Source organism: Stegastes partitus, unplaced genomic scaffold (assembly GCF_000690725.1).
Source record: "Stegastes partitus isolate 25-593 unplaced genomic scaffold, Stegastes_partitus-1.0.2 Scaffold502, whole genome shotgun sequence".
NCBI lineage: Eukaryota > Metazoa > Chordata > Actinopteri > Pomacentridae > Stegastes > Stegastes partitus.
In genome coordinates, this window is record NW_007578233.1 from 181,809 (window position 1) to 205,512 (window position 23,704).

Here is a 23,704-nt window from a genome sequence, read left to right on the forward strand (position 1 = left end):
AGTTTTTCAAATATATAAGGTCAATAACGTCTGACAAACAACTTGTGTTTAAATTTACAAATGTAAAATGTAGGATTTTAATGGCTCTGCAGAGCGATCTGCAGTATTGTTCCCAAAAGAATATGATTTAATATGTTCATTGCACCACTTCATAGAAGTAACATGGATAGAAAATATACAAACTGTGGTAAACTGACCTCAACTCTTCACGTTGCAGTTACCAAATCAATATATTCCTCTATTGCATGTTAAGCAATTTCAACATAATGTAGAAGACGACCCAAAAATAAACATACTACCTTGAAAAATGGGTTCTGAGTGAAGAAATGTGCAAATAAAGGTAGTGAAATACCAACAACAATAGGTTCAATGTTATTAAATAATAAAACTATATAATTTATTTACTTATATCTTAATTAAATCTGAATTAAAATAGTGCAGCGTTTGTGTCAGATATGGTATGGCTTAGTGAAAATATACTGTCAATTTTGAATGCCACTGTACCTTCACATATTCGCTCGGTTTAATTTCATTTCATAAACGCCACAAATGTAAGTAGTTATCAATTTGCAATACAAGAGTGGGAAGATGTCTTTGGCACTACATATGGCACTGAACCTCCAGGCTGCTTTTAAAATTCACTGCAACACATGTTTGTTGAGATTTCCAATAAATACTATTCTAATAATAAAATCAGCTCGACTACATTCAATATATCAAATGGAAATTATGGACTAACTGATCTAACCTCCAGGATCAATGCCCTCCACTTTGCCTTTAAAGTACTGATTGTAAATTATCTGCATGTGCAACACTAACTTGTACATTAATCTCCTCTTTAAAAAGAAAGAACATTTACTCAGCGAGAGTCCCACGAGCTGCAGCGTGAGACCGTTGTGGCTTTTTTTTTTTTTTTGAATGACTCTACAACGACAGCTTTCACTTGAGCCTTTGAGTCACGTTGGCCAAGGCGACAGCAAATGCCTGCACTGCTGAGAAAGGATACTGGAAATCCAAGATGTAAGCATTCCCGTCTATTCTTCCGAACTGCATCACCTGAAACAAAAACAGAAGAAGAAGAAATTTCATCGGCAGCTTTTACTTGATTCCTTTTTCAATTTCCAGTTCATGTGCTCATTACATGGTGGGACTTTCATACAAAGTGAAACATGCTGATCACCAGAGCTCACGAACAGACAAAACAAGACGTTCAAGTTGTTTGTTTTGTCTGATCAAAACCAATGATGTGCAGAACACGACTGATCATTCCATCTCCAGATAAGATTTAAATGATTGCGCATCACGTTACCTGTCTACCATCCAGTTCTATCTGAAAATTCTTTGCTGACTCCTGCGTGACTCGACCTCCAAAGTCGAGCTGGTACACCTGGGTGGCTTCATTCCACAATGGCTGTTTATTGGCCATAACATAGACGAATCCTTGGCTGCCTAAACTCCGGTCCTCTCTTTCATTTGCTTTGCGGCATTTGATCTCCTCCAGCTCGCTCGCCATGCGCATGCTCCTCTTGTTCTTCCAGCTCTTCTTACTGCTCTGGTTCTGGTTCATGAGCTCATCGCCGCTAATGAACAGCTCTGGTTCGCTCTCTGAACTGTCCTGGAACTCGTTTGTGGTCCTGCTCATTTTCTTTGTTTTGTTGAGCTGCTCTCTCTGCCCCTTTGGCTTCTTCTTCTCTCTGCTACCGAGCCTTGGGCTGGAAATGAGAGTGTTGAAGTCGGAGAGCGCCCGGCCTTCCTTTCTGGATTTGCCCTCGGAGACGTTGGGCATGTTGGCCTCCTCGGCCCTGCTGTCCAGTCTTTTGCGGCTCTTCTTGTTGAAACGCTCGGATTCCTGTGGGACGGGGCTTTCGTTCAGGGATGACGGCTCCGGGAAGTTGTTGGCAGACTCGGCTAGGTCTTCTGCGGCACTTTTGGATGGTGGCAACTCAGTCGGTGGGGGAGGAGGGGGGAGAGGAGGTGGCGGAGGCGGCGCAGTAGGCGGAGGTGGGGAGAGGATTGGCTTCTCTAGGATCTGGTGAGTTTTGGTGGGGAGAGGAGGTGCAGGAGGGTCTTGCATGGGCGGTGGGCAGGGGTAAGGGTTCCAGGGGTGGAGGCTGACAGGGTGCAGCTGGAGTCCGGCACATGAGCTGGCTCCTGGGTACAGTGGAGGCAGAGGGCAGCAGGCTAAGTTGGCCAGATTTGGAGGGTAGCCAGGTGGCAAGACCAGGTTGGGGTCCTGTTGGGCAAAGGGGACTGGAGCAACCACTTCATTTGGGGAACACTGTGGAGGAGGGTTCTGCAAGGTTTGGAGAGGGGGTCCACTGTGACCGACACCTGGAGGGAAAGGCGACAAGGATATCTGGTAACCTGACGGGAAAGTGAGAGTGCTTGTGCTCGGACTGGTTGGAGGTTTAGTCGTAAGGACAAAAGGAAGTCGGGTCACGTCCAAGTGCTGAGCCTGACTGATGATGAGTGGAGGCGGTTTATGAGGTCCCGGTGGGGGGCCTAGCATAGTTTGTTCTGGGGTGAGCCAGAACTCCTCTGTGGTGGAGGCGTCCCACTGGTAAGGCGGAGGGCGTTTGACTGTCAAACTGACGTCGCCAAGAGTCAGCTGACGTACAGATTTTTCAAGGTGACACTGCTGATTTAAAGTTTCGTCTTCGGTGAAGGCAGAGTTCACGTACACTGTCCTGTCCCGGCTGTTATCAACAGCACCCAGCAGACTGTATGATGACTGAGAGGCCAGAGGCGAGGCACTTTTGGAGTGCACTATAATGGTACTGTGATGTGCACCTTTCCCTGGTGGGAAGTCCTGCCTCACCACCGTGCCTCCTGCAATACCGCTGCTTGTAGTTCCACCACCGCTGACACTCACACTGGTGCTGCTGCTGTTACTGCTGCACTGTGTGCAAGTGTACAAAGCAGTTGGCACCCTCTGCTGGTAGGAAAGTGCTAATGCACTGTTCATTTTAGCCTTGGAGGGAAGGGTCCTTGAGCTTTCCATCATCTGTGGTACTTTGAGCCCCACATCCCTGCGGTCACGACGCAGAGTGGCATGAATCAGACTGCTATCGATCCTCTGGGGAGGAGGAAGTGTAGCAGTGACTTGATTGGCTGGATCAGGGTAAGGAGGAGGGTCTCCACTTGGTATAGAATATCGAGGGACAGAGAGGCGACTTAATGTTGCAGAACTGTACGGAAGCTGAATTTTTTTATTCTCTGAGGAAGTGACTTTAAGCGTGGCTGAGCCCCCAATGCCATGGACAGCGTAGGCATTTTGGTTACGAATGAGGCGCCTGCGTGGCCGACAGACCTCCTCCACGTTGCCACTGCTGTCAAAGGTCGTGATCCTTTCATATCCCAGAGGAGTTGGGTACTGCAGGGTGACAGGATGAAGCAAAAACTCGTCCTTCTTCAGGCAAGGGTCTGGCGCCAGGACACTTGGGCTGTCACAGTTTGTGACAAGAGTTTGAGGAGTGGCAGAGGCTGTAGCTGCTGCAGCTGCTGCTGCAGAAACCACAGTCCCTGGGTAGGGAGGAGGAGGGTTCACCTTCCTCATCTGAATCTCCACAGGCCCGTCTGTGTCATTGAAGGAGGGGGGCAAAGTCCGGGGCAGACTTGGCTTCAGGGTATGTACATGGTCCCCCCTGTCGAGCCCAGGGTCAGCGGTAGGAGGAGCAATCTGAGGCAGCAGATGAATCTGTTGTAGAGAAATGGTTGGATAACCAGATGGAGGAGGAGGCAGCGACATCTGCATCTTCAGCTGCTGCTGCATTTGTTGGTGCTGTCTCTGCATCTGTTGATGTTGTTGTTGGATCTGCTGATGCTGCTGCTGGAGTTGCTGCTGCTGCTGTCTCATCTCCTGGATCTGCTGCCGGATTTGCTGCTGCTGCTGCTGCATCTGTTGCTGCTGCTGCTGCATTTGCTCATGTTGCAGCTGCATCTGCTGCTGCTGCTGTTGGATTTGCTGTTGGTGCTGCAACTGTTGGCTCGTCACTTGCTGTTGAGCTTGTTGCATTTGTTGGTGCTGTTGAACCTGGTGTTGTTGGTGTTGTTGCTGCTGTTGATGTAGTGTTTGCTGGTGGTGCAGCTGCTGTAGCTGCTGATGCTGCTGCTGTAGCTGCTGCTGCTGCTGCTGCAGCTGTTGCTGTTGCTGCTGCTGTGACTGCGACTGATGATGGTGTTGTTGCTGCTGCTGCTGCTGTTGCTGCTGCTGTTGATGATGATGCATTTTCTGCTGCTGTTGCTGCTGCTGTGTCTGCATTTGTTGGGACTGTTTGGATGGCGGCTGGCGAGGCTGCTGCGAATGTGACCTCTGCGGGTGAGGCTGCGGTGGGAGATGGTGAGGTGGAGGCGGGGGAGGTAGAGTACCAGGGAGTAGTGGACCCATTTCCAACCCATTGAAGATCACCTGACCAGGGTTTGAGTATCTAGTTGGCACGGGATATGGTGTTGCAACAGCATCCTGGCCATGATCGGTGACAGGGACAGAAGCTGCAGCTGCTGCAGCTGCAGCTGCTGCAGTGGCCGTTGGGTTGGTCAGGACATCCAGCTGAATATTCTGATTGGCCAGAAGAGACTGAACCAGGCCGATGCTCTGAGTTGGGGACATGGCTTGAGCTGGGCTGTGGATGGGAGCAATGGGAATGTTGACGGTACACGGAGGGTTGTCTCCTGCCACTCCAGACGGCCCCATTACTTTATAAGAACACAAAGAAGAACTGTATAAGTATACAGAAAAAGTAAACTCAAAATGAATAAACACATATGCTACTTTATCAACACTGTCATATGTTTCTGGACTGAAAATATTTTTGCTATCTTTAATACCTGGTAAATCATCTTCATCCTCACTGAACACATTGGGGTTGAACACTGGCAGGCTCATAAAGTCATGCGAAATCTTTCGCACCTCTGGTAGGTAGATGGTCATCTGTCTCGGTTGCAGATGAAGCAAACTGGTCTTATAAATGACTGAAACAGAAGAATCAAGAGGAAAAATACATATCTCGTCTGCTTAGTTAGGCAAAATGTGTGGTATGTGTGGTTTTGGCAAGATTTACCTGCACCAAGATTAGCAGGAAGGAAAGAAGCAAGTCCAACAATTTTGAACTTTGTCCCCCAAATATTAGACGTGACTTGTGCAAGATAATTGTGCTACAAAAAAGAGAAAAGGGATGACAGACAGGAAAATGTCAATTATCAGCTTGAGAGGAAAATGAGTCAAGAGTTCAGCCTGGTTGTAACAAAGAGAAAAGTATACCAACATTACAGAATTATTGTTTTAACTGTTTGTTTTGATTTTGACATTACAATCAAATAAAAAATAAGATTATTTGCAGCTGCATGTATGCAATTAGTAAAGAACTTAAGTTGAAATAGTTGTTTTATGTCAGAATTAAGTCTTGCCTATCATTTAAGGCCAAAAAGAAGCCTGTTGCCAGCGTCTTTATCCCTGTGCTGCATTACGATGATGCCGTATGCATGCATGCCTCCTCCCAGTGCCCACATGTATTGGATATAGTCTACAATGTATTGCTGAAACATGTTTCAAATCTATCGTCTCTCACGCACCATTCTGTGCTATACATCTGAGCTGGATGGTTTGCATTGTCCACTCAGACTCGATCACTGGCTTTTTATTATTTACAAAGCTATTTTTGGACTGGCTCTATAAAAGCCAAAAAAGTACAGGAAGCTACTGACTCATTCTCGCTGTGTGTTCCCAGAACTCTTACTGAATAGGGAAAAAGGATCTATTTCATTCCAAGCCTCCTTTGCGTGGAATCAGTTGCAAATTTGCCTGGATCTCAAATAGCTGATCTCTAATTGAAATCAAAGCAACTTTACGCGACTTGGACGCAGACACATTTGGACCAAGATATTATGATGGACTCCGCTTAATCATCGTCATCGATGACTTGTAACATGTTTTTTTTTTTTGTGCAATTTTCTGATACTGAAATACACTTGTAATATTTATGTAAACCTCATTTATTTAAATTGTTATTTGTCTGTAGCCTGTTCATTTGTGCTGCTCCCTGGCTTGGCCAGGACGTTTGTTTAAAAGCGAAGCGCTATGAGATGACTTGTTGTTGTAAATATGCGCTATACAAATAAAATTGAATTGAATTGAATTGAATTGAATCTCAAAGAGTATTTTTCTGGATAATACAGATTAAATTAATAAAATAAACATCACCTCTGTGATTCCGTCCATAGAAAACTCTCGGCGTGTCAGACTGGGCGACCGAACTGGAGGCTTCTTTGTTGGTAACCGTGGCGACCGCTGACCTTCCTGATTGGCACGAGAAAGTTTGGGAGATTTTCTCGATTCCATGTTCAACCTTTGAGAAACAGAGATTCATCCTTCAGTGTTCTTTTAATATCATGACTAAATCTATTAGCATGGTAAACAAATGCAGTGAAAAAAAAAGTTAATTTATATAATTCCTGCCATGTGGCGTTTCGGTGACCTGTTTCCTCGGGATAACTTCGGTGACTTTTTTCCAACCCACTCATCGCTCAGCTCAATGTCACTGGAGTCAGAGCAGTTACAGCTGTCAGTGTACGAGATCATGGGATTCACACACACCTCCTCTGAAAATACAAAAAAAAACAGCACAGATGAGGTTGACGAGGAGCTACACTGTACACATACTAACGTGACATGAGTCTGTGCTGTACAAAGAACATTTTCAGAGCAACTTTGCTGGGAAAACAAGCTAAAAGTCACCCGAAGTCATGACACAGACTATTCGTGTATCAGGCCTCAGACCATGTTACATCAGAGAGAAGTGCTCATCACCAGAGTCTGTGTTTGTTCTCCCTCCAGGTGCATGATGGGAACACAGTATGAATGTGCACAGCAACCGGGCAAAAACAAGCTGACCCTGTGCAGGTCTGTTTTCATCACCCTACAGCTGCCTTGTTGTTGCTTTGCTTTATCCACACGCCTTGCTGTGTACAACTTAACAGTCACTATGGAAAATTATGGAGACATTTAAGGGACTCTGAGTTTTAACCCACCTGCCTTGCCATCATTTTTTGGATCCATTATGACAAACTCGGGCCGGAGTTTACTGATGCGCCTTCCTTTGAGAATAGGCACCAGCCCTCCTAAATACTCCAGGTAGAGAGTGTAGCAGGGACCGCCGGCCTCTGGACTGTCCTCTGCTCGCTTCATGGTGCAGTGGAGCCTCTCGTTGCCAGCTGTGGGATAGCTGACAAAGTCACGGATGTTGTTTGGGTCAGGAATTGGGGGCTGGAACAAAGAGAGGAAAAAGCTGTGGGGTTGCTGGACACTCGAATGAAAACATGTCACTGTCAGCAGTTTCGGTTTCAGAGACTGTGCAGCAAAGCGGGCGAGAAATTGATTGTCTCTGCACACTAATTAAGCCGGGATCAATGCACCTTGACAGAGGAGATGAAAGCAGTCCATCAATCACCTGACCATCTGCGGCGCCAAACGAGGCGTAAAGGGTGGAGCGTCGTGCATTAAAGTAGTACCTTGATGGTGGGTATGAAAGCGGTGGTGACATAAGAGCAGAGCAGCGAGGGCATGTTCAGCTTCCCCACGTCTTTCTCCTCTCGCAGGGCGCTGGCGATGCCCTGCTGGCATAAGAGTTGGAGGCTGGCCACCCTGTGCTCCACACGGACCACGTAGAGCGCCGGTCCACAAGCGAGGAAGAGGCGAGAGTCTCTGTGACCCCAACAGATGGTGGTGATGGGCCTCTGAAAGACAGCCATTCACAATCAAAGAATTCCTGTGGCGTCCCAGTTCTCAGCCAGTCATTGTACCCATTTCTGAGAATATTTTTTTAATCTGCTCTGTTGTTTTTATTCATCTACTTGTTCAAGCACTTTTGCTTCTTTGAATAGTCCAATAGAAAAAAAAGTTACCACCCATTAGTCTTAATCTCTGCAAAACTTTTAAACAAAGTTTGAAAAATGCATTTGAAAGCGAAGAATTTTTACCATTTGCCACCTACTTCTGGGCATTTCAAATACAGGTGCCTCTCATGGGACCCAAGTCTTTTTAAACAGTTAAAGCCAAGCTATGTTATATGGTATGCAATAAACAAAAGTTTTATCATTTACAATGTATTCATTGTTTGGCATGTCATTTTAAGACATAAGCATATTTTGCATTCTCTCTACCTACAGCCATGGTTGTGCTGTTTCTGTAGAGGTGCAGGACTTTGTATTACAACAAAAAAATTACCCCACAATGAGCAGCAATAAGACAGGAGCAAAAACCACCCCGAGAATGCTTTACATTCAGTGGAGTAATCAGCACTACATGCATGAAATAAGTTTAGTTTTCGCAAGAAAAAAATACAGTTCCAATTTGACTTCTAAATACCAGTCTGGTTTGATGGGCATCAGCTGGAGGTATTCACTTGTAATCTCCATGCTTCAACAGATACCAATTTCAAAAGGTTTACAGTCACCGAACCAGTACTTCTTTTCTATATTGTCCAGTGAGACTTGTATGTCTCAGTTTACAGGAACCAACCTGTGCCGGAGTTTCCAAAGTATAGATGTGCTCTCCTTGGACGTTGTAGAACTTAACGAGGGCGTTCCTCATGATGGATGCACAGGCAGACTCAGCAGGAAGTCCATGTCTCTCCATACCGGCCACTGCCAGGAGGTCTCCCTGGGAGCACCACTGGGCCTCAACATCTGTGGTGGGAACATGATCAACAGCTCTCATCAGCAAACTTGTAAATTAGGGGAGTCCCAATCAAATTGTTTCCCCCCCAAGATCCAATCCAAGCCATTTAATATTTAGTATTCTGCCAACACCATTTTCCTAGATAATACAAAGAACTGAAGGAACCTCTTGAATTAGAGGGGAAACATCTTCAAAAACCTAAACGACAAGTCCAGTTGCTTTCTAGTAAAGCTTCTAGAAATATAAAAACCTGAAGCACTTATTGTCGAGTAGCTGTAGTACCTGATTGTGCCACCAGGTGGACCCTTGTACTATTAATACTGTGGTGAGGGGGGAAATGTTTAAATCTCAGTTGGCAAGCAGTGAGCATGGTGGGAGTTTAACTACTAAAGGGACACCAGGACAAAGTCTTCTGGAAGGCTTAATGACCCCCAGCAAACACACATGTATTTAATTAAGTTTAAAACAAATATGAAAGTGCTATTGTACCCCAGTGATATACGTAACAGTTACTTTAGAAGCCTGTATTGTGTGTTGGTGGCTTTTCCAGCAATAACAGTGAATCTCCGATAACAAGAGTGATGGATTTATCTATTAACTAATCAAGTATTTATTGATATCACTGCACACATTATGTAAACAGGTGGGACAGCAGATGTACTGATCAGGTAAAAACTGCTTTGATCACCCAGATATCTCTACTGTAGATATAAGTTCATACCTTTCAGCCCTGAGCGAATTATGGCAGGAGAGAGGTCATCGTAGTTGTTCATCAAACTGATATCTCCCGATAAGAAGGTGACGGTCAGCAAAGGTTTGACTCTCCGCACTTAGAAGAAGAAAGAAAAGTGTACATGAGTTTCCCCCTGGCAACACATTTAACTACGAGCCTTTATTTGAGCAGAGACGAACTGGGATTGTACCTAAAGGCAGAATATTGTCATCGGAGTCGGTGTCGCTCTCTGTGCTGTCCTCGACCAGGAAATCGGGGCAGTTCCAGGACATGCTCACGATCCCATCAGACTCGTGCAGCAGCACATGGGCGAGCATCCGTCCGTGACAGTCCATCACGATCACCTGACCATCTGCCGTGCCAAACAAGACCTGAGGGCGCATTGCACATTAAAATTTAATCGTTGACAAGACAAATGTGGTCTCATTGAGCACATGGCCTAAAAAGCTCTGAGAAAACACCCATCTCGAGGAAAATATCCCACCCCACGTTTGATTTTTCTTTTCTTATTTATGTTTACCTGCTGATCATCAGGTGTCCAGATGCCGCAGGTGATTTGACTCTCCAGGTTAATCTCAGAGGACCAGTGTCTTTGCCCGCTGACCGAGCCGACCAACACGAAGCCGTCCCTGTACGCGATGAGGGCTTGAGTGCCATCATGTGACCAAGTGAAATCGCTCACCTGGAGGATAGAGATAACGAGTCATTTGCATATGTCTACAACAGAACACATCATTTATAAAAAGTCTTTTACAGTGTGTCTACCTGGGCTCCTCTGTCGTTCACTAGCTCCACAGACCATCTTCCTTCATACTGGATCCACACAAAAATGCCTCCCTCCATATCGCAGGTGGCCAGCTTCTGGAAGGGCTCATTCCAACGCACCAACACAACCTGCAAAGGCCCGAAACGCTGTCACTATTTTTCACAAGCCCAGGTGGCCGTCGGCACAGAGGAACATTCATGATTAATGTCCTGTATGAGCGCAAAGGCTAAAAAAGCATTTTAGGCAGAAAGTGATTTTAAGAAGCAAGTGCAGACGGAAGGAGAGTCAGCACACAGAGACAAAACGGAACGATTTTAACAGCAGTAAATATGTTCTAATCATTAGATCGGTAGCACTTTCTGTCACTTTCTCTCTACGTATAGCATGTTGATTCACACATGGAAATATAGCAAAAAAGAAATCCTGTTAAATCTATAAACTCAGTGCATTTGATGAGATATAGTTTTATAAAGCATGTTATTGCACAATCTGTAAGTTTTGCAAATCTAAATTTACATTTTTTTCAACATGTTTGCAACCTTCTCACCTATTTTTGCACTTTATTTTGCACTGTTTATACTGTGAGTAGGATTTTTATGCTACAATCTCATATTGCACGGATTTGTATTTCCGTCTTTGTATGTTTTCCCCAACGAAGCTCAAAGATATGACGGATTTCTATTAATTTTCTTTTATATTTTTATGCTTTTATTGCTTTTTGAGGAATTTTACCTTCATTTTTGATAGAAGGAGCAGAGACAAGTGGGATATGTTAGGAAGGAAAGCAGAGGTATTATATGCAGTAGGGGACCGGGGGTTTCATTTAGTTTCTGAAAACAACTTTCCTTTCAATTTCAGGATCAGGTATTTCATATTAAAAAGTATTCTATTTGTTTTGTTTTGTGTTATTTAGTCGTGCAACTACGTTCAGTTAAGAAAACATCACTACTTCGCTTCTGCATAATCAGTTTTTTTGTTAACCTGTGCTCAAGGGTGGAACTTTTCATCGTTTTTTCTAATTCAACTCAATCACAATCAGAGATTATTTGCTCTATTTGTACAATATTGGAGATTCTGAATGACTGCCATGGTGAGAAATAACTGTGAAAATTTCAGGCTTTTATCTTTAGGATTTTCTGAGATATTGTCATTTAAACATGGCCTGAATTCTCAATGCACTAAAACAGTGTTAATAGTAGATAGATGGGAAATTAAATTAAAAAATCATATCTCAAAAAGTATTTGATGTATCAAGCTAAAATTTAAGAGACAGCTTTTCATATATTCACATGTTGTGCTATGGAAATTTCAGGTAAATCAGAGTTGTTGAACAGGAAAAAATGTGATGATTTGACATGGAATAAACCTGAATTGCTCTTAGTTATAATATAAAGCAAAAGAAGACAGTGAAAGCAGCGATAGTGATGAAGTCATGGCCGCACCTCGCTGTTGTGTCCCCGCAAGTTAAAATTGATTCTCTGAGGCGTACTCCTGTCCCTCCTGCAGTGACTCGATGTGAACGTCACCCCAACGACTCCTCTCCCGTTCCCCGTGGCGAGCCAACCCTCCTCATAGTACCGTCGGCGGCACACCGGCTTGTCCTTCTCGCTCTTGGGGACCCGGCCTTTCCACGACAGGCAGAGGATGTTGGAGTCGCTGCAGAGGATGGGACCATGTTCCACGGCAGCCAACATCCCTACTGAGTGACCAGGCTGGTGGGCAAAACAGAGACAGAGACGAGTTGAAGCCGCCGCTATCAGAGCCATGCTTCAGTTTATAATAAAACCACATACTGCGCGTGATTCTACAGTTGCCTTTTCAGTGAAGTTTGGGACATTTTGGATATTATTGTGTACTGAGGGCTATTGTTATGGTCGGCAGGAAGCTGGGTTGTGGTTGTAAAACATGAAATAGTTTACACTTGAAGTTATTTATAGACGTCGGAAGCAGAAGTTGACTGAAGACTCTCAGCACAAGGTTATTCTGATGCTTTCAGTCGTATCACACAATCTTCCAAAGCAGATGGTTTCTGCTTAGTTCCAATTCCCTCTTTCTGAGCACTTTTGGACCTTGAGGTGACTCCGTCGGCTCGGAAAGATCATGCAAAAGCTCAGATCAGCAACCAAGAATTAAGTTTTAACATCAACTTATAAGCCAACAAAGACAAAAAGCCTTTAAATTGCTTAGAAGCGTTGAAGCTTCAACATGCAGGTGATAAACTAAAAACATTTAACAGCCAAAAAAATGAAAAAGTAGCTTTGAATATGCTGCCTACCATGGTGAAAAGTTGCATAAGTAAAGAAAACTGAAAGAAAACCTAATACTGTGTGGGTGCTGCCTGCAGAACATACACACATCTATCAGCAGACGAGCACAAAAGGATCAAATCAGCGACTTAAACCAGGAGCTCGTTGTTTAAGAATGTCCATCCTGACGAGCTGCATTTGACTGAACAGACTTCACGCGAGTACAAGTGAATCACTGAATGTCCACTGACACCAGTAAAATCATCTATGGCTGCTGCTCATAATGTTCTAGCTGTTGTTCTATTATTCACTGTGTATGGAGCGGCTCCAGGATTTGTCTCTAGATTACATCATCACACAGTCTGTCTTTTATTTGTACAGACTGTGAAAATGAGAGGAGTACGGATAAAACTAGGTTATTATGTTCACCGTGGATTAATCTGTCCTGGTTGATTCGTTGTTCGATTTGAAATATGTCAGAAAATGGTGAGAAGCGTCCACCAGTGCTCCCTGAAAATGTCTTGTTTTGTCCACAAGCCAAATATATTCCATTTAATGCCACAGAAGAGGAAAGAAGACAGAAGATGTTCACATTTTTTTAAGCTGAAATCTGAGAATTTGGATTTTGTTTCCTTGGAAAATTACATAAACTAATTATTAAAATCATCGCTGATTACTTTAATAATTGCAGCTTTGGATGAAATGTGAATTCTAATTTAGGCTTTTGACATTTTCCCATCTCCCCAGTGTTATTTCTTATTCATTATCATGTCTCAGATTGCATTGACTACCGGTGGTGTCCTTCCTGCTCATATAGATTCCTGCCTTCTGGGGCTCACATCTACATTTCGAAACAGAAAACCTACATTTCCCACACTGCCACATCAGCCTCTTTAACATACAGTTTTGCCCTTTTATTTCCCCTGAAGTAGCTTAAAGGTCGCTTAAATTAGAGGTTTCTAAACTTTTTAGCACGAAAATAAGAGGGCTGGAGAATCGTGACCTCCACAATCCCCAGAGGTGGCACAAACAAAAACACGCCTCTCCACAACCACAACACAAAAGAACACAACCACAGTATTATTTTATAGTAATTACACATAAGCTAGTACATCAGTCATAGCATGTAAGAGCAGCAGACTCACATGTTTTTGTAACAATCATGGCTAAAACAGATGATTTCTACTCAATTTGAATTCTATTTGATTTCTGGAATCATCTCCTCTGTGTCTCACAATGTCCACTTTGGAAATCACTGGTTTAAATCATCTTATTCCAGCTTTTCATTGAAGCTTCATGATGTTTTATAAGTAAAGTTTAGGTAAACTTAAAGCTCCATGTTTGTATTGTACCCAAATGTAGTTATTTTTCATTTGGGATCTCTTCTGCCATTTAAAATTCAGATGGTGGGACTTCAGGGTATGTATTCATACCAACTATTTTGATAATCTGTTTAAGTAATTTTGTAAAGAAATCAAAATTCTGAGATTTGAGCTACTTAAAGTTGAATCATTTCTGGTTTCTTTACTCCTCTATGACAGAAAGCTGAATATCTTTGAGTTGTGGACAAAACAACACATTTGTCAGCTTAGCTTTTAGAGAAATAGACATTTTTCAAAATTTTTTTTGACATTTTATCAACTAAACAATTAATCAGTTAATAGAGAATATGCCTGACAAACTGAAGCCCTTCTGTGTGTTGAGTAATGGCTAAAAAAATGGAAATGTGCAATAAGGTTAGTGTGAATACCTCATAGTTCCTGGACATGTTGAGTCAAAATTCCTCCATTGAAGGTGTCCATATTTCCATTCAGATGATGCACTGAAGGGTAATGGCTGCTCTGCTCTCGCTGCTTACAGTAAAACCTACGGGGAGGTAAAATTCATCATACGGCCAGATGGTGTCCAGCTCCACATTCAGTCAAATCCAAGCAGCTCTGCACTTCAGAGTTTAGCCATGAAACGATGAGAGGCTCCTTTGATGCCAGTGGCCCATCCCATGTCTTCCTGATGTGGCTCCGGGAGAGTTGTGCAATCCTGTTGCAGTGAAGGAAGAAAAATAATAATTCTGTATTATTCAACAAGTAAGGCAATCTAGGGGAGAGAGAGAGAGAGAGACAGAAAAAAAAGAGAGAGGGATTTTTTTTTCCTTTTTCTGCTTAAAATAGCAGCCTTGTCATTCAGTGCATCAACCTTGAAATCCACACTGTTTCTCAGTCTCTATGCAACAGCATCACTGCATTGGAGAGCAGGGCACTCGCAGTCTCCATGGGTACTGATACTGTCCGTTCATCAGCATCAGCACCACAGCAGCCACACAAAGATATCAACTCAAATGTGGAATATTTCACATGAAACACATCCAAATGCAGCCAATGATGACAAAAAAATGCAACAAAAAAAGGCGGTTAAAACCCATTAATTCCCCATCTTAGGTTGATCCAAAGCGTCAGATGAAAGTAAAAGAGCCATCACCTCCTTTATCTACATGAGACGTGACATCAAATGCATTTTTCTCATTCAAAGGCGTCTTGGATCTGACCGCATGCAGCACCTCCGGACTGAATGAGACAAAGCTGCCGAGACGGACAAGCTGCGGTGGAGGATGAATGGCAGCGCAGAGATTTACACGAGCGAACAGTCCTGTTGTGTGACTCTACGTACCTGACAGCGCTATAATAACGTTTTAATCCGGAGGTCTGGTCGGCGCACAGTGCGGTAGTGTTGCCAGGCACTTTTCCGCAGGCGCACTTTGGGGTTGTGGCTTTAAAGGCGGGTTGCCATGAGGCAGGTAACACGGAAAATACACCACGAATTTCCAAATACAGCCAAAATGAAAGCACTAGCACCCATAAAAATGCAACTTAGGAATCCCTGAAGGTGAATATGTGCAGTTTAATCTCACTTGTGAGCATTTTTGCATGAATTTTTATCCACATGGCTGATTTAATGGAAATTAAACTCATTGCTGCACCTAAAAAGGGGAATTCTGTCACAATGGCAACCTCACCAGGCGCACCCCAGCTTTCTAATCTAAGTACAAGTGACATTCTTGACACAAGACCTTGATGTGATGAATGTGCAGGTAACCAGTGTCCAACCTTTCTGCTATATACAGAATTTAGTGCTATTAATTAATTAGATGATTTTCTAACATTTCTCCTTCATTTAAGCAGAATATATTAAAACAGCACATTCAAACATTTTGTATGTATAAAATATGATTTCCATTAGGTGTTTGACCTTTGCACAAATCACAAGCATTCTCACAAAAATGTCCATAATCTTTATTGTGTAGATACAACTATCCAGTACACAATGTTCCCCTCATCGGTACACACTGTCTTTAACCGGCACTGTCTCTGTTTGGGTGTTTTATATCTTGGGCTATGAGATGTTCTGCGATCAGAGGCGAAGATTTTGAAGGGGAGGAATGAGAAAAGCTGATATGAAAGCAGTGCAGACGTCCCGAGAGCCTCATGACATTGTGTTATATTTTATTACTTTATATTTTGACTTATTACCTGCACTGTGTCTGAATTTTATGTTTTCATTGAAAACATTTCCACCATAAAGTGATGCAGAAAAGTCACAAATCGGTGCATACCCAGCAAATAGGGAATGTTCTCACAGCATTGGCTAACATTACTTAGAAGTTCTAATAATGTTTTGAAGAAAGCATTTTAATTAAATGTTTAAAGACTCCTTTAAGAATATTTTTCATTCCCGATAGTGGTCGAATAAAGTTAATGTATTGGTTTAATGTTGACATTCAGAAAAGGTTGTCAGAAAAACAGGTTATGTTCTATGATAGCAAAGGAGGGACGTTCTCATAGCAACACTCAAAAAACGTTTTCCAAATGTTATACATTGTTCCTGCAACGTTCTGTGACGTAACTGATGTATTAAAGGTGGAACATTTTGCCTTGTTGTTGAGGGAACACATTATAGAACGTTTGTCTATAAGACATTCTCACAATGTTCCATGATAGCAGAGGAAGAACGTTCCCAAATCAACATTAAGAAAGCGTTTTCTAAGTGTAATGGAGGCCTCAGATGTCTCTCATACAGAACACTTCATAAAATTCCTGCAATCTGATGTATTAAAGGTGGAACATTTAGTCGTTCTGTTGAGGGAACACATGATAGAACGTTCCTCTTTATAATGTCTCCACTATGATAACAAAGGAAGGACGTTCGCAATGCAACATTCAGAAAACATTTTCCAGATCTTATTGAGACCTCAGATGACAGAACATTCTTTACTGCTCTCAGTTGTGCCATCATCCACCTACCTCGTGTATAAAAGGCAACAATATCTCCGTATTTATTGTTAATACTTGTATCTTGCACTAAACTCCCACGCTCTTCACTTTAAACATGCTGTTCTTACACACATCTAGTTGTACATAGTAGTTAAACACTCATTTTCCTTCTGTATTTTAACACATATTAAAACTGTGTATGTGTTTTGTCTTGAGAGCAAAGAAAACACCAAACTCTATGTGTTCACGTATTTGGACAAAGAAGTTAAGTCTGATGTCACATTTTCCATTTTGTGGATTTTTTTTCTTTTTCTTTTTCTTTTTTTTTTTTTACAGAAATTGCTGTGACCTCTCAGAAACTGTGATTTTTGTGACATTTTGCATCAAGAAAAGAACTTCGCAATTAGTCAAGAAAACATCGTGCAAATGCATCAATTACAGAAATTGCAATCCTTGTTTATATCTCTGAATACAAAGCTCAACTGACGCTTTGTGGAGGCATCTTATTCAGTTAAGGACACGTCGCTTCAAACGCTAGATATCTGCCCCTTTAAAGGCCAGTTACAAAGCCAGGAAGTCCATCGTAAAGCCAGAATTTTCTCCTCAGTGTCATTTCTTGGTGACACTTTCAAGTGCACGTCTCTTCAAAGGCGTGGATGACGCTGTCGTATGCGGGAGGGGGCGTCTGTGAAGGCAGGAATCCTTTCAGTCCGTTGCTTCCCAACCAGAAGGAATGTCTCTTGTTGGGCACCAGGGAGGTGGAATCGGATGAAGCTGCTGTGTCCTCAGCCACCTGGGTGTCATCTCCCATGTCCAGACTGGGCCTGCTCTTCTTGGCCAGTGGCCGGAAGGTGGAGGTGTCTGCGCCCGGTTTGCTCCCCAGAGGCCCCACCGGTTCGAGGGAAGGCTGTCTGTAGACGCTCAGGAAAGTGCTCCTGTACAGGCCCAGCTGGCTGCCCGAGGGGTCGCGTGCTTGTGAAGTGCGAGATTTCTTTTTGGAGCGTCTGGTGATCCTGGCCGTGGCCCGGCGCCTCGACGCCCAGGTCAGCAGAACGTAGATCAAAGCACCCAGCACCAGGCCCACGATCACAGACAAACAGAAGGCCAGGATCATATCGCCTGGAAGCAGAAAAATCAATGCAGAGTCTCAGAAAAAAAGGGGAAATACAGGAGGATCAAAATAACGGTTGGAAATATTTAGCAGGGTAAGAGGCGGGGATGCAATGTGTTGCTCTAAAAAAGGGGAAATTATTTCCCCAGACGGCGGAAACAAAACCTTATTAACATAGACAAGGAATATGGTAGAGGTGCATCAATGCAGCAAAGCAGATCTCATATATACCAGATTTGGTTAAGTATTGATTTATTATTGCTGGGAGCTGCTATACTGGGCACGATGTTACATAAAATCTTACATCATACCTGTTGTGTGGGTTCACCGACTATGTGCGGCAGGATCTTTGTGTGGAAGAGCAAACCGATCATAAAATTAAAGTGACGCATGACAGATAAGTCGGGTTACGCTCATCTTGAAGTGATGACGTCTGTAAAATGACCCTGATTGCAAAAGTTTCCTGGATTCTCAGGAAAAGTTGATCACAGGAAGTTTATCGTACACCATAGCCGACAAAGAGACACAATACAAGACATATCAGAGAGTTCTACTCCATATGAATGTGATTTCAGAGGCTAAAATACCATAGAAGTTACAAAAAAGCAAGTTCAAGGGGATAAAACATAAGAACCAGAAAGAGAAACATAACAGTGTAATTAGATATGTCTGGATAGTCTAAATTTAACTTAATAACTATGCAAATATAATAGTTTTAAGCTGTGATTTAGGAGAACTAAGTTGTTTTATAGCAATTTGGTTCAAATAAATGATGTATACAAACAGTTCTGACCCTGGAGACACATTCAAAATACCTAAATAATGTCAATCAGTCATAATTAGGCAGCCGAAATCTATTTAGGAGCAATCAGTTCTTTGGTCTGAACTTTTCTGATGAGTTTCCCAAAACTGTGTCTCTGTAGTCTTTAATAATCTAATAGTGGAACTCAGGTGAATCAAATGAAGAACTATTCCATCTACATTTCTCAGTGCAACACTTACATAGTTTAGGCTGCGGTTTTGAGGGGAATAAAAGTCTCCAGATCGTTGCAAGAAACAAACACAGACACACTTACCAAGATTAAATGACTGTAGTATTTCCAAAATGGGATGTGTTTCATTCTGTGCCATTATTCCACCATAAGCTGGTGTTAGGTTCCACTCTGACTCCCACGGACGGACAAACACTGAGCTTTTTCCAAGACAGGCCCTTTTCCCCCTGCAGTGTTTGCTGAGGCGGAAACTTTGCTGTCATGCTTCCTTCCCTCTCTGGCTTTAAAATTAGCAAATGCATTGCTTATCTGTGTGGGACATAACACTGGGAAACAGGGTTGTTTCCTTTTGCATCACTTCCTTGGGATCGATACTCTTTAACAAAGGCTCTATTGGCACAATTTCTGCAAAGTTTATGATCACACAACATCCTGATGTGGTGTACATGAGTTCTCGGTAGAACTTTTAGGTGAAATAACAAGAAACAAAGCCCATTAAAATGCAGCTTTCCCTCTGATGTCTTGGAAAGCTTTCAAGTGTCTTGACAAGGTTCTGGATAAACTAACCTGACAAAAAGCAACCATCCACTAGAGAGTCTGCAGGGTATGAAGCTCTCAGTCTCTGTGGGGATTTCCTTCAATTGTTGCTCTGTTCCCACTTCAATCCTGCTGCCCTCAGAGATTTCAGGAGAACAAAACCACAAATCAGCTCAACAGCTGCTACAAAACTCATCTGTTCCCTCTCTGTGAATGTACTTATTCATATGTTATATAAGACTCCAATAAATCAAGTTTTATTTGCACTTTTCCAGTGTCAGGAGTGTAAACAGTGTCTATAGGCGTTAAGGAAGTCATGCCACAGAGAAGTCCAGCAGGTGGCGCTCAAGTACTTGTAATGGAACTGCAGGTTTGCACATTTTATGGCCTCAGTGAGCTCCTTATAATGATCTGGAGAGCCTCCAGAAGAATATTACAAGAAATGTAGTAATCACATGCAAAGTCACAAGTTCTGGAAGATTTCACAAACCCCAGTCGAAGCGTGACAGTTGAAAACAGGGTGTATTAAAGAGAAAATTGTGAAATTAGCCATTCATGTTCAAAAAGGTCCTTAGTTTTGGCTTTCTTTGAATCTTGATACCCTTTATCTATATAAACAATGACATCAAAAAACAAACAAACAAACAAACAAACAAACAAACAAACAAACAAAAAAACCCCAGGAAGAACCATTTTCCCTTCTGCACAATGTAATAATGTCGCGTAAATGATATTACTGCACATTATGCCATTGGATTGGGGAAAATATTCAGATTTATTTTTACCTAAGTAAAAGCTGCAACACCACTTTGTAAATATACCCCAATAAAGAGAACATTTCTAATGTAATGAAACCATGTCATCAGGGTTGTTATAAGGTAGAAGCATCATTTATGCAGAGAAGTTGTCCATGCAAATTTTATATTTATTTCTCATTCCTGAGCATAGTGTTTAAGCAGATCTACACTATTAGCTGTTGGCCAAAGTGATGCTACATGTAAATAACAAGTTTTCATACACTTTGAACTTTTTAACACCTTGCTGTGCTTTTATCAGTTTTAAATTTAAACATTTTAAATTCAAATTCAAATGTTTTGTTTTGCTGACCTGTGAAGCACTTTGTAGCCTAGATTCTGAAAAGAGCTATATTGATGATGATGATAATAGTAATAGCAACAGAGACCCAAAAGATCAGCATGCTGGGATCTGCACAAATCCTCAGGAAGGTCCTTAGGGTATGAACAGAATTAATTACTTGTGGCCCTAGGTGCATGGTTTGCAAAAAGTAAAATAACATAAGTATAGAAATATAATAATAAATGTAATCTAATCTGAATACTTTTGAGTTACCTGTGACAGCTCCTGCAGTTGCGTTAAAGGTTCAGGCTGCCTCAAAATAGCTTTTAAGTTCCTGAAATGGAAAAATGACGTCTTGACCCACCACAAAGTGAGGATGGTCTCAGTTACTTGACTCCATCATTGAGTAGCTACAGTGTAATCACACTTCTTTTTTGTTTTTTTGGTCTGAGCTCAAAAAAAAAAAAAGATTATTTTTGATTGCATGTCATCACTCATTTCCGGAAGTTAAACTGTCAGTGTTAACTAATTGTGAAGAGAACCAGATACCAGGGATTCCTCTGTGTGCAGCTGAAGAATGAATGAATGAATGGAGCCTTTTGTTCCTACAAACGATGCGGACACGGACCTAACCAACTCATTTCCGACCCTCCTGCTCATCTCATGCTGCAATTTGCGGTCACAAACTTCTCTCGGCCACCATGTTTCACTTTCTTAGTTGCCGTGGCAACCGGGAAACACACGCACTCACTTCCTCAGTGAAGTTATGATGGTCCGCAGGGCTCAGAGGGGTAAGATGAAATGTCCGCGTACAACTTTGAAATTCATTGATAGAGCAGCGTTTTATGGCGTTTGTGTTTACTTATCCGTGGGGAGCTTCTATGTTGTAGGTTTTTAGGGGTTTTTTTTGTCGGTATCTTTGGCCCGTGTTGAACAGGTGGCTAGTACCACCGCGCCGGCGTTCAAATAGCTGCACCGGTGCTCAGTTTGGTTTGGTAAATGCTAGTTAACTGAAAAACAGCTTCACAATAGTGTAGCAAGCGCACAGCAGACAGCTATAAATATAAACGTATGTCTGTCGCAAGCTTTTTACTCTTTGAGTGTCGAAGAAACTCCCATAAGTGGAAGTGCCAAGCTAACTTCTTTAAGCTAGTTCAGACATGTTCTCACTCAACAGTTTCACTTATCTAAAATTTCTATTCACTAATACACTAATAGTACTTTTTAAAATTGTTTCACTATTTTATTCTTACAGCCGTGAACTGAAGTTTCCATACACTTGTAAGGACTTTGTGTATCATGACAGTCATTCATTCCAGTTTACAATATCTCCTGTAACTGTATTTTCTATGATGGAGTCATTAAACCCATGTGTCCTTGTCACACACACAAAAACAACGATGCATTTTGTTTCTTTCATACATTTATTATAGGTCTACTGGAAATATGATGCAATCTGTGGGTCAAAAATATACATTTAGAAGTATTTATTTAAATGTTCATTGGCTATTTTCAGCTCAACAAGCCGCTTGTGCAAGCTGTTCACATGCTTCTGGTTGTATCTATGACCTCGCCTCTTGGTAGAATCGGTGCATTTGGGCTCGATACATACTTGCTTCTTCATCACAGTCCACAGGTTCTTGATGGGGTTACAATCAGAACTTTGAGGAGAGCGGTCTAAAACCTTTATTCGAGCCTGATTTAGCCATTTCTTCACCATTTTGATGTGTGCTTAGGGTCATTGTCTTGTTGCACCCAACTGCTTCCAAGACCCAACCTCCTGGCTGATGATTCTAGGTTTTCCTGATGCATGTGGAGGTAATAATCATTTATTACTCCATTTAAGCACCAGAGCATAATACTGCCACCACCATGCTTGACAGTAGGTTTTATGTTCCTGGGGTTAAGGGCCTCACCTTCTCTCCTCCCAACATATTTCTGGTCATTGTGGCCAAATTGCTCAATTTGTGTTTCATCAGTCAGTGATTGCTTGTTCAGATCTTTGCTCAGCTCCTCAGACTTTCCTGCTGTTGTGTTTGTGACTGAGTTTAATAGGTGTATCAAGTGGTCTCTATTTAAATTTGCTCAGAGAAGCCAGCAGCTGTGGTCAATCATAATCACCCACAGAAAGTATAAATAAAGGCCATGATACAAATGAAATTGGATAAACACAACTTTCTACATCATCATAATTGATCATTCAAGTTGCTGTATGTATATTTTTGACCCAGCAGATTTTGTCATTTTTCCAGAAGACCTATAAAAATCTACAAAAGAGCCAAAAGCATGATTGTATTTTAAGGTATTCGTGTTTAAATGATATCCATTACAGAAAGTCAAGAGTTACAGGACTCACTGGAAAGTCAAGATTGCTATGATATACATGGTCTTTATAAGTGTAAAACTTTGTTCATGACTGACCATACTATGAAATTGCTACTTCCCTGTTAATGCTGTGTTTGCTTATCTTTGTGTAGCTTTATTGCTATTTTTATATATGCCACTTCCTGACAGTTTGCAATCAACCAAATTCAGTGAAATGTACCCACAACAAAGGCTAACAATACCTACAAGTTCTAATAATGTTTTACAGAAAACATTTTCATCTACTGTTCAGTTCAAGTTTTAAGGATATTTATCATTTCAAAGAAGTGGTTCTATAAGGTTAAAAGTTAACTACGACACAATGCTTTAACATTCAGTTTGAATGATGTTGTCAGATCATGTCTTTTTAAAACATTTGGTGTTGTAAGTTAATAAGCTGAGCAAAAAAGTGTAATGAAATAATTGCTTGAAAAAAAAGAAAAAGAAAAGGTGCCTCCAGTCAAACCTTTCTCACACACCTCTCTTTTGCAGGCAGTGAATGTAAGAAGTGCTTCTATTGGACAGTAGACCTGCTTGTCCCTGCGTGAAACCTGAGATTCAATTGGACCTGGTCCTGCAGTGAAATTAGAAAGAGCGAAGCAGGGGGAGGGAGGGGCCGAGGGGATGTCCCACTCAGGACAGTTGTGAAGGATCTTTGCTCTCAGCATCAGTGACCCATCTTGTCATACAGCTGCGACGAGTCAACATGGCTTCTCCGAGGCATTTCGGCCGAGGGTCCGTGGACATAGCTAATGTGATGCAAAAACTGCAGGGTAAGTGTCACTTTTTTTTGCTCAGATGGCCTACGGACTGAACATCCTCTCCTCCTGCGCTGCTGCACAGTAATATAGTGCTGATTCAACGCCTGGGCTGCATGCCCATCTGAAGTTTGCCAGCATTTGCAAGGCAGGATGCTGACACACACCCGCTCACACACTT

General features: G+C 42.3%; 3 protein-coding genes across 3 annotated transcripts in view; 1 reads left to right on the forward strand and 2 right to left on the reverse strand.

The window, feature by feature from the left end:
• Positions 1 to 423: 423 nt before the first annotated feature.
• Positions 424 to 11,867, reverse strand: tulp4b (TUB like protein 4b). Its single transcript, XM_008287464.1, has 15 exons — positions 11,616 to 11,867; positions 10,173 to 10,301; positions 9,928 to 10,089; positions 9,583 to 9,778; positions 9,396 to 9,503; positions 8,516 to 8,682; positions 7,507 to 7,731; positions 7,027 to 7,261; positions 6,464 to 6,597; positions 6,200 to 6,352; positions 5,061 to 5,154; positions 4,828 to 4,971; positions 4,299 to 4,695; positions 1,310 to 3,644; positions 424 to 1,056 (listed from the first exon to the last, which is right to left on the reverse strand). Exons 1-15 carry the CDS (start codon positions 11,865 to 11,867, stop codon positions 940 to 942), a joined length of 4,848 nt encoding a protein of 1,615 aa, XP_008285686.1. The 3' UTR covers positions 424 to 939.
• Positions 11,868 to 15,682: 3,815 nt separating this feature from the next.
• On the reverse strand, positions 15,683 to 18,991 carry myct1b (myc target 1b). The gene is made up of 2 exons (XM_008287465.1): positions 18,872 to 18,991; positions 15,683 to 17,803 (listed from the first exon to the last, which is right to left on the reverse strand). Exons 1-2 carry the CDS (start codon positions 18,924 to 18,926, stop codon positions 17,313 to 17,315), a joined length of 546 nt encoding a protein of 181 aa, XP_008285687.1. The 5' UTR covers positions 18,927 to 18,991; the 3' UTR covers positions 15,683 to 17,312.
• A 2,165-nt stretch (positions 18,992 to 21,156) lies between these two features.
• The window catches only part of syne1b (spectrin repeat containing, nuclear envelope 1b), a 90,191-nt gene continuing 87,643 nt past the window's right edge, over positions 21,157 to 23,704 (forward strand). Inside the window, exons 1-2 of the mRNA XM_008287467.1 lie at positions 21,157 to 21,192; positions 23,258 to 23,538. Coding sequence (XP_008285689.1) covers positions 23,472 to 23,538 — 67 coding nt within the window. The 5' untranslated portion in view covers positions 21,157 to 21,192; positions 23,258 to 23,471. The remainder of the gene's footprint in view (positions 21,193 to 23,257; positions 23,539 to 23,704) is intronic.

What these genes read in the sequence shown, in the direction of transcription:
- tulp4b (XM_008287464.1), bottom strand. Translation starts at nt 11,867, where the DNA reads ATGTTGGCTGCCGTGGAACATGGTCCCATCCTCTGCAGCGACTCCAAC. An exon ending in CTATGGACGGAATCACAGAG is followed by an intron (nt 5,155 to 6,199) that starts GTGATGTTTATT and finishes TCTTTTTTGTAG; the next exon opens with CACAATTATCTTGCACAAGT. An exon ending in GGATGAAGATGATTTACCAG is followed by an intron (nt 4,696 to 4,827) that starts GTATTAAAGATA and finishes GTTCTTATAAAG; the next exon opens with TAATGGGGCCGTCTGGAGTG.
- myct1b (XM_008287465.1), bottom strand. Translation starts at nt 18,926, where the DNA reads ATGGCACAGAATGAAACACATCCCATTTTGGAAATACTACAGTCATTT. An exon ending in ACTACAGTCATTTAATCTTG is followed by an intron (nt 17,804 to 18,871) that starts GTAAGTGTGTCT and finishes TTCTGCTTCCAG; the next exon opens with GCGATATGATCCTGGCCTTC.